Source organism: Chiloscyllium punctatum, chromosome 18 (genome assembly GCF_047496795.1).
Source record: "Chiloscyllium punctatum isolate Juve2018m chromosome 18, sChiPun1.3, whole genome shotgun sequence".
Lineage (NCBI taxonomy): Eukaryota > Metazoa > Chordata > Chondrichthyes > Orectolobiformes > Hemiscylliidae > Chiloscyllium > Chiloscyllium punctatum.
In genome coordinates this window covers 90,979,895-90,990,232 of record NC_092756.1, presented here as the reverse complement: position 1 = coordinate 90,990,232, position 10,338 = coordinate 90,979,895, and the positions used below count along the sequence as shown (strand labels likewise).

The following is a 10,338-nucleotide window of genomic DNA, read 5'->3' as shown; positions in this document are numbered from 1 at the left end:
TTAGGAGGAAGAGAGAAATCTCAGGGTAATTATTCACAGATCCCTGAAGTCAGCAGAACATGTGAATAGGATAGTTAAGGCGGCATATGGGACACTTGTTTTCATCAGTCGTAGCTTACAGTATAAGAGCAAGGAGGTAATGTTGGAGTTGTACAGTTAGAAAGCACACATACCAGATTATGGAGTTGTACAGGGCACTAGTCAGGTCATCTGGAGTTCTGTGTGCCTCACTACAGGGAGAATAGAGGGGGTACACAGGAGGTTTGCCAGGATGTTGTGTGGGATTGAGAAATTGAGCTACAAGTTGAGACTAGATAGTCTTGGGTTATTTTCTTTACAGTAGAGAAGACTGAGGGGGGACATGATTGAGGTGTGTCAGATTAAGAGGGATATGGACAGGATGAGTAGAGAGCAGCTATTCCCCTTGGTTGAGGGGTCAATCATAAGGTACAGGGCAGGAGATTCAGAAGGAATTTGAAAAAAGCCTTTATATCCAGTGGGTGGTGGGAATTTGGAATCACTGCCTGGGGAGGTAGTGGAGGCCTGAAACCTCAAAACCCTTGAAAAATATTTGCATGAGCACTTCAAATATTATAACATTCAATGATATAGGCCAATGGCAGGAAATCAGAATTAGTGTGCCTTTATTGGTAGTTATGTCAGTGTAGACTTGATGAGCCGAAGAGCCTTTTCTGGGCTGTATGAATCTATGGTCTAAATTCAAACAGGGACTGCACAGTTTGACACTGAGTTTTAGAATTCTTCGTCATTAGAAAAGCTGAAGGCTTTTGGAACTTGTAAGCGTAGATTTCGAGATAATAGGATTTTGAGTACACAAAGAACATTTACAAACACAAAAAACATTTTGTGCAGCTGGATAAGGTAAGACTCAAAATTTGCTAAGCAGAGGAAAACGAGGAGGACATCTGTACAAAATCCCGGAAGCATAACGCAGCAGGAAATCTTTCCTTTTCCAGTCAGCCATGCCCAGAATAAGACACAAACACAGGTAATAAATAAGGTCTTAATGCCTTCATGAATGGGTAAGATGGGTTTCTGAATGCAGAGGATATTTCCAATTATGCAACATAAGAACGTAAAGAGGTGGTTAATGAGGGTTGGAATATCGGTCAACAGGATTCCTGGGATTTCCTAGGGGCCAGAAAGTAATAAACTGGAAATTGCAAGTTACCCCCACTCCCATCCAGTGAGCGATAGTGGTGATATACAATGGCACTAACCTCTGGCTTCCATCTGCTAAATGAGGTTTTGATAAAACGTAACTTGGATTAGATGAGGAGAAATTTCTTCACCCAGAGAGAGTGAACCTGTGGAATTCATTACCACAGAAAACAGTTGAGGCCAAAGCATTATATGATTTCAAGGCACTTGGGGCTAAAGGCATCAAAAGAGATGGAGGATAGCAGGAATAGGCTATTGAGTTGGATGACCAGCCATGACCATAATGGTGTAGCAAGCTCAGACGGTCAAATGGCCTACTCCAGTTCTCCATGTTTCTATGAGTCATGCAGATCAAGGACATAGAGGCAGTCAGTGTTCATTAGAAGGAATACTTAGGAGGATTAGATTAGATTAGATTAGATTACTTACAGTGTGGAAACAGGCCCTTCGGCCCAACAAGTCCACACCGCCCCGCCGAAGCGCAACCCACCCATACCCCTACATTTACCCCTTACCTAACACTACGGGCAATTTAGCATGGCCAATTCACCTGACCTGCACATCTTTGGACTGTGGGAGGAAACCGGAGCACCCGGAGAAAACCCACACAGACACGGGGAGAACGTGCAAACTCCACAGTTAGTCACCTGAGGCGGGAATTGAACCCAGATCTCTGGCGCTGTGAGGCAGCAGTGCTAACCACTGTGCCACCGTGCCGCCCACAACCAAAACCTAATGGACTCATTTCGGAGTTGTAAAGGCTGAAAATTTCCAATTCATTAAAAGTGTGCTAGGCACATACTTCACTGGATTAAAAATAAACAGAAAATGTTTTACATATTTAGCAGGTGTGGCAAGACATGCAATACCTGCCCTAGCTTTTACATTATTTGCTCCTTAATATCCATCAGCCTGAGCAATCCTTCCAAGCAGAGTGATTTACTTGTACGTCCTTCAGTTTTGCACGCTGCATTCGCTGCACACGAGGTCAGAGATGGGGAGAACACCTTCATTCAGTCTGCATGTGTCACTTGTTATTTCAAATTCTCCACCAGGCTCCTGCCTGCCATTTCTGTCCTTGGCTGGCTACAGTGCTCCAGTTGAGCTTATGCAATGCAAAATGAATTGGCTATCCTAAACTGTAACAGTGTTTACACTTCAAAAAGGTCTTAACTGGCTGTCGAAGCTCTTCAGGATATCCAGTGGCGATGATAGGTATTTTCGAATTGCAAATTCTTCCCTTCTAGTTGGGAGCAACTGCTCACCTTTCTGATCATTGCTTTGTCTTGCTGAAAGAAAGGAGTAAATGCTAAAAGACTTTGATCAACCTCTCTCCAAGGGCATTACTTTCTAGTGATCAGCAAAACTCTCTCACTTTGAGACCACATCTTCCTAAATAAATTTCAAACAAGCACCACAAGTGGGACATAGGTTTCTTTCAATATTCACTTTTCAACTCAGCTTGTTAAAGTCTTCTGAACTCAAGAGTGAGTTCAATAATTTTGGATCATGTGCTTTGCCCTCATTTTAACTGAGTTTCTTCTCTCCCCCTGCCCCACCCAATGTCCCTCCTACTTCTTGTACCTTGCGTTCAGACATCAATCATGCTGACACTCACACCCCCTCTCATCTAATTACATCTTTTTATTTACTTGTCTTATGACATACCTGATTGTTTTTACACCATTGAGACTTGTATAATTTAATTTGTCCTGTTATTATCACAAACCTTCTCTTCTGATATTTTTCCTACTCTCTCAGTTTGCATGTTGAACAAATATTATATGTTATATCAGGGGAGGTGACAACCCAGCGGTATTATTGCTAAACTATAATCGAGACCCTGATGATATTCTGGAGATCTGGCATTGAATCCTGCCATAGCAGATGGTAGAATCTGAATTCAAAGAATGTCTAGAATTCGGAATCTAATGATGACCATTAAATGATTGTCAATTGTCAGGAAAACTCCACCTGGTTCACTAATCCTTACCTGATCTGGCCTACATGTGACTCCAGATCTCACAACAATGTGGTTGACTCTCAATCACCCTCTGGACAATTAGAGATGGGTAATAAATGCTGGTCTAGCCAGTCACATCCACATCCCTTGATGAATTAATAAAATCTTTAACTTTATCTCAATCTAATAAAAGATCACACATTTAAGAATGTTGGGGAAAAGGTGCAGGAATAGGCTATTCAGCCAGATCATGACTGATCTTCTGCCTCAATGCCATTTTTCCCACACTAACCATATATCCCTTGATATCTTTAATATCTAGAAACCTGTACGGAGAATTCCAAATATTCATTGCCTTGAGGTGAAAATGTCCCTCCTCACCCTAACCACAAATGGCTTATTCTTTATTCTGAGACCGTTCCCCTTACTAGTCAGCCTCCCATCCCAGCTAAGGGCCACATTTCAATGAAATCCTGTCTCATTCTTCTAAACTCTCGAAAAGAAATCTCTCCTCATTGACAATCCCAAAATCCCAGGAGTCAGTCTGGTAAACTTTCAGTGCACTCCCTCTACAGCAAGTATATTGTTCCTTCTGATTACATACAAACGTGCAAATCAATGAACTGGGAACATGGTCAGGCTATTCACACTATTCCAGTCTGCTCTACCATTCACTGTTCTGATTTTGGTCTCAACTCCACATTTCCACCTTGCCAATATCCTTTGAATTCCTTGTTACTCAAAAATCTCTCACAGTCTTAAAAATATTTAACTGTCTCCATCACTCCATGGAGGAAGACCGTTCGAAAGTCTCATGACTATCTGGGAGAAAATAATTCCTCCTCATCTCCGTCTTAAATGGCAACCCCTTAACTTTTAAACTTCATCCCTAAATTATAACCCTTTCTACAAGGCAAAACAGCCTTGGTGCATCCACCCCTATCAAGTCTCTTCAGGATCTTTTATGTCTCCATAAGACCACTACTGAACTCTACTGGAGAGGGGCCCAACTTACCTACTAAAATTCCACTCCTCCTCCCTTTCCAGATATCACTTCAGTAAACCATCTCCAACACTTCTAACAAATTGCATCCTCACTTAAAGAAAGAGAAAAACTATGCACAACTAGAAATATTAATTATTTTTCTCTCTCCATAGAAGTTTCCTGCATTTGCTCATTTTGTATTCTGTTGCTGTCGTGATTGAAGCTTTCCAATATCTGCACTTTTGCCTTTTGTCTTTTACATAATTTAGCTGATAAGCATTCAATTGCAAGCTTCCTAGTTCGAACATAGCTACCCTCCTAGGGACTAATAGCTTCTTCTGCTAAGAGGTGTGATAACTCACCTGACGGAGTATCTCGACGCCATGACAGTCTCCAGTCGAATGATTTGACAGGCGGCTCATTCAACATAAAGCCTCAATAACGTGTACAGGAGGATTTCTTACTAAAATTTGGATTTTTTTAAAAAAGAAGAATTAATTCACTAGAAGTGGGCTGTTTTTAAGAGCCTGAAGACTTACCAACACAGAGTGTTTCCTTTGGACACCTCCGATTTCATTGCATGGGTAAATGGAGAGGAAAATCAAGAGGAAAATCGAGAGTAGAGAATGCCCTTGAAGAAATTGCATTGAGCAAACCCAAAGGAGAAGCAAGTCAAATGTGAAGTTAGCTACAGATGACATACAATGCAATTCCAGCACTCGATGGATTCACATTAATATTTTAATTGCCAGCAAACAAGTACTAACTGAGCAACATTTTTCAAACAGTTACTAACCCTGTACAGTACTCTCCAAATGAAAATGCCCACTCCCCAAATTGCATCGGGCTGAATTTTATTAGCGTTACTGAACTCTAATAGATTAGGACAATGCATTGCTCGGCAATTGATTAGCACAGTGACACCAATATCCTACATGGTAAACATCTCCCTTAAGCCTTTTAAAATGCACATTGTACATGATGTACAACTCAAACTGCCAGCACATCCTGTCCAGAGTCACACATGAAGAGGGGTTATTTAAGCAGAGAAGTTAGTTTGAATTAGCTCCCACTGCCAATACATTCCCAGAAGAGTTACTCAACACAGGCATTTTAAATTGGATGCAGAAACTAGAGATCTCAAATTGCCTGGGAAAATTGGATTGGAGAGAGGTATGAATCCTCCGTATCATCCCATTTTATACCAATGTCCACCGGTTGAAATGATTCCCAAAAACAGTTCGTGAGGGTCAGCAAAAGGGAGGAACGTAAAAAATGTATGGTTAGTTTCGGAGTAGTGTTGGCAGAGGCTCTTTGACAGAGCTCTCGCTTGTCTGTTCAACCTGGAAGTAAAATCCAAAGGACAAAAATGAACTCAAAACATTGTCAAGTGTTATTTCAGGTGCACGGGATCATACAGACATAGCTGAAACCATAAGAAGAATGACAACTTGGGTCAGATACCAGGCAACCCATACCCAAGTCACTGCCTTTGGGAAAAGTCTTGTAAGAATCAGAAAGATCTGAAGTCCAGGGGATGATTCATGGTTAAGATAACTTGAATCTTCCTTCTGCTTCTTTTCCACCCCTTACCTAGCATCCCTGCTCACTCTTTGTTTTATGAAAAGAGTGGAAAGGCCACATTAGCCTTTCTTTGATAGGCTCTGGATGCTGCAGGAGCTCCAAACTGGTCCCTGACCTTTGTTGTTAAGGGTGCCCACTGCTGGATGGAATCCCCTTCTCTTTGGACGCTATAGCACTCAGAAGGAAACTATGCTTGGGCAATCTCAACCCACCACAGGACAAAGCCAGCTTATTATTTGGGACAGCCAATGTGGGAATGCAGAAGTAACTGATTTCTAACAAGAATTTTCACTGGGCTTCATTATCAAAGATTACAGAGTGTCCAGTGGGATCAAGGAAAATACTTTTTGAATTATGTTCAAAACACCCTGGATATTCAGGCAGGGGTTAGAGTCCCTTTCAAATCAAGACTGAGGCGCATTGCTAGGGAACATAGTAGGAGAAGCTTCACAACTGTGTGTCATCTGCTCTCTGCAAATTTACCTGTGATTACTCAGCAGTGGCACTGTGGCTTTCACATTGAAAATGCTTCACTTCCCCTGAACTGGACAAGTGCAGAGGTTTCTGTCTCAAAAAAGAAAATTTGGTTTTAAATGATCCTGTGCAATAAAGTCCCCACTTTTGAATCATAATTCCAATTGTGCTAAATGTACAAAGACAGGGAATGTTCACCCCCAACAATCTTCAGGCAGCACATATAAATGTGCTTCTGTTCAATGCATATACAGGTAACGAAAAGACGTACAAGTTTCTTCATTGCCTTCAGCCCCTTCTAAAACACAGGAAGGCTAACAGAAATTGTTCAAACATACTGCAAATGGGGAAAACACAAAGTTAGATCAATCCATGGCTCAATGTGTGATTAAATGGAGCAGAAATCAAGGGCGGGAGTTTTTAAAAAATATCTTTAATCAACCTGTTCAGAAGTGAGGCTTGAACCCAGGTCTTCCAGCTCAAAAGGTAGGGACACTACCACTGCACCACAAGAACCCTCAGGCTGGGAGGCCAAGTGCAATCAACTAATAAGACCGTGCAAATGAGATGCAAGCTTTCCAGTGGACGTGACAGTATTGAGGCACTTTTCCTGATTACACAGAGGTACAAAAATAAAGGGCAACATATTGGAAAATCTTCAGGGGAGAAAGCCCTCAACAGAACAATAAGTCTGAATGGCAATATTTGTGCATTAGCAGTGTGTGGTGCAAGAATTCCATACAAGACTTAAAATAAAAAAAGGCTCCATAGACGTTAGGGGAGTAAGAAAAAGCAAGGGTTAAAACTTCACAATGCTTTTATTCATTCTAAAGTGCTTCCCCAGATCATGAGTCGAATAAGAAAACAATTAGCCTTCAATTCTCCTTCCACTGATGGGGCAACTGATCCTATTTACAGGTCCAATGTTGACAAAGGTCTGGGAGCAGGTTAGCCTGCCTGCTCTCTCAGGCCCGGCCTTGCCGAACCAACCCCTAGGCCGACCAAACAAAACAAGGAGGAAAGTAAAATACAATTAATTTCAGAAATGTCTAAAATACAATTACTTCAGCGTGGAACTGAATTGGACCCCGAAGTTCCTTACAAGTAGGCATGTAATTGAGCTGTGAAGACGCAAGCAAAGTACTGAGGAGGCTGGAAATCTGAAATAAAACCAGACAGTCCTGGAGCTGTGAAAACTGTTTCACTGCTGTTAAGTACAGTCTTTGGCAGTGCAGATAGACATAGACACTAAAGCAATGTGGAAACTGGAGGGGAGTTGAGGTGAAGGATAGAAGCCCTCTACCCAGGGGTTTGACTCCCAGCCCATGTTGCAGGTGTCTGAATCCAAGTTGGAGTCACTAAAATGAATCTCAGGACTCTTTAACCAAACAGCTGAGGAAAACATCTCCACTTTGTGCTGGAACATGCATGTGTTGATCAGGGACGTGATCTAAGCTTCATCCCTTGAAAGATGGAAGAACATTATTTGGGAATATCACTCAAGGTCATTTAGAAAGGAGACCATAATAGCCCAGAACCCCCAAGCTCTCCAACCTCACTGCCAGAAGCAAACCTCACTACCTTCGAAAACAGAGGAAATGAGAGCAGAAGGACATAGGAGGCCATTTAGCTCCTGATCTGTACCTTAGCTCCATTTAGGAGTTTACACACCTGGAGGAATGCAACCCCATGTAACGTACAAGGGGCAAAGTGATGGAGGCGTTTCAGTATGGTCTCTTCATGTGCAAATATTGAAGATGGTATGGGGAGTGGGTCAATAATCAGCAGAAGACAGTGGTGGAAATATTGATAATGGTAGTTTCTGTGAAAAAACAGGCTTTTGTTTGAAAATCACTTTGCTTGCAAAACTCTTTTGGGCGCAGGTATGGGTTAGTGAATTGACTCAACTGATTGCCCAGGTGACTGGTGTCAGGCAGCATTCCCATTCTCCATAGTAAGCTACAGAGGTAGGACTGTTTTCATACACTTCAAAGCAAGAACATGTATCTGCAGCTGCTCCAGGCAGTCCACCCGTAATCAAATGTCTAAATCAAATTCATTTTGGCTTTGGGGCTCAAACATTTGTCCTTGCATATATTTCTACTTTTTTTTTCAATTTTCCCTTTTTTTGTATAAAAAAAAAACTTTGTTCATCTTTCTCTTTCCAGCTGCTTCTTTTTGCCCTCTTACCCATACATATGAATGTCTATAAATTGAATATCAAAATCAGATCGATACTGTGACAAGTATTTGATGTCTACAATTACGCGATGAAGTTATGAAGATATACGTACACACAGCACACAAAAAGAAAATGAGACAGACAGACATACAGCGAATAAAACACACATACTAAAAAGCCAGTCAGAGATAAAGTGCAGAGTACAGAGAAAATGACATGTACATGTGGCAAGAGTGAGAGATACTAGACAGATGTAGGTAGAATGAGACAAAGAGGGACAAAAAGACTAGTGCATTCATCACAGGAAGGAAAACAATCCAGGTTTCAACTAAGGCCAACAGTGACGTTCAAAGACAAACCCTTCCTCTCTCCAAAATTTGGCAGAATTCAACCAGTTTCTCATCTCACTCAGTCACCAACTGATTCAACTGAGAGATGGAAATCTGGTGTTGTTAGCCAGCCAGCCTGTACAACACACCAGAGCCACACAACAAGGTGATTGACTCTTAAATCTGCAAATGATCCAATTGGCTGCTCAGTTGTAGTGAAGGAGCCAGCTCACCATCATCTTCCTAAAGGGCAATTAAGAAATGGCCAACAAATGCTGGCCTTGCCAGCAGTACCCATAGTCGGTGAATGAATAGAGTTGAAAACCTCATCGTCACTCAAACATTACATTTGGGGAGAAACCCATGTGTGCAACTTACATCAATAGGATCCCTGATTACTATGATCCCTTAGGAATAAAAAACTTTGATGCCTTCCCCAGTCATAAATCCAATAGTTAACAGAATTACAAGATTATCAAAAATTGCAATTAGTCATAGCAATGATCAACAATTAATTGTTCCAGAGATCAAGGAAATAAGCGATGGGATGTAGTGCTTATGTTTGTTTAAGAAAATTAAACAACTTTTTTTTCTCTTCATAACATTGCCTATTTGGCAGCAAAACCCAACTCCTTTCATTTGGAACATGACTAAAACTCTCATGAAAACACACATGCGCACATATATAGTCTTTGCGACAACTGCTTTCCAATACCAGATTGAATTTGATCTGCCTTTCTGAAAACGTGCTCAATAAAAAAAAATTAAACTTCATATATTATTGAGCAAAAGAAATCACTGTTAAAATCTTTTTTGGGGGTTGGTAAACAATGCATGTTAAACAAAGAACAAAGGAGATAAGGTGAGCAGGGGCAACAGTACCACTGCGTTAAGAACAAGTGGAGACTTAAGTCTCTCATTGGAAATCAGTCCAGTAAGTGCAGGGATGGATGTCTCTTCAACATCCGGACATCCAAGTCCTACATCCAAATAAAGTTTAATATTTGTCTCTCTTTTTTTTTAAATCCGCCCTCTCACACACATTGGTCAGGACTTCTTGTATCATTGTTGCCTTTGAGTCTTAAGTTTGTTAAAAAAAAAAGAGACAGAACTTTTTTTCTCCTACATTCTCTTGCAGTTTTCTTTTGTAAAAATAAAAGTGTATGTATGCCACCCTTCTCCTCTCCTGCTTATGGCTTTCCGCTCGTTCACTCATGAACGTCCCATATTTCAGACAGCAGGGGTGGCAACTTCTTGTCCTGAAGCCTGAGGGCAAAGACCTGCTCTGAGTGGACACTGCTCAGGGTCCGGAGGCTGACCAACTTCATCAACATCCGAGGGAACATCAGGTGGTCCTGCAACATGGAAACAAACAGCACTTACTGAATTTCTCCAGCATGTACAGAGGCTGTGCAACTTACTGAAATCCTGCTTGATCCCTGTGGCTCCAGCAATTTTTTTAGGTTTCCATTACCTTCTGAATATAGCAATTAAATTTGCTTCCACTTCTCTCAAAAAAAAAATCTGCAGATGCTGGAATCCAAGGGAGACAAGGAGGTGGAGACGTCAACATTTAGAGTGTAATCCTTCTCCAGTCCTGAAGGAGGGTTGTACCCGAAGCGCTAACTTCTCCACCACC

General features: G+C 41.4%; 1 protein-coding gene across 1 annotated transcript in view; it reads right to left on the bottom strand.

Annotated features, from left to right (window-relative positions):
• Positions 1-6,605: 6,605 nt before the first annotated feature.
• Positions 6,606-10,338, bottom strand: part of LOC140489321 (oxysterols receptor LXR-beta-like) — a 43,306-nt gene continuing 39,573 nt past the window's right edge. Inside the window, exon 11 of the mRNA XM_072588739.1 lies at positions 6,606-10,054. Coding sequence (XP_072444840.1) covers positions 9,908-10,054 — 147 coding nt within the window. The 3' untranslated portion in view covers positions 6,606-9,907. The remainder of the gene's footprint in view (positions 10,055-10,338) is intronic.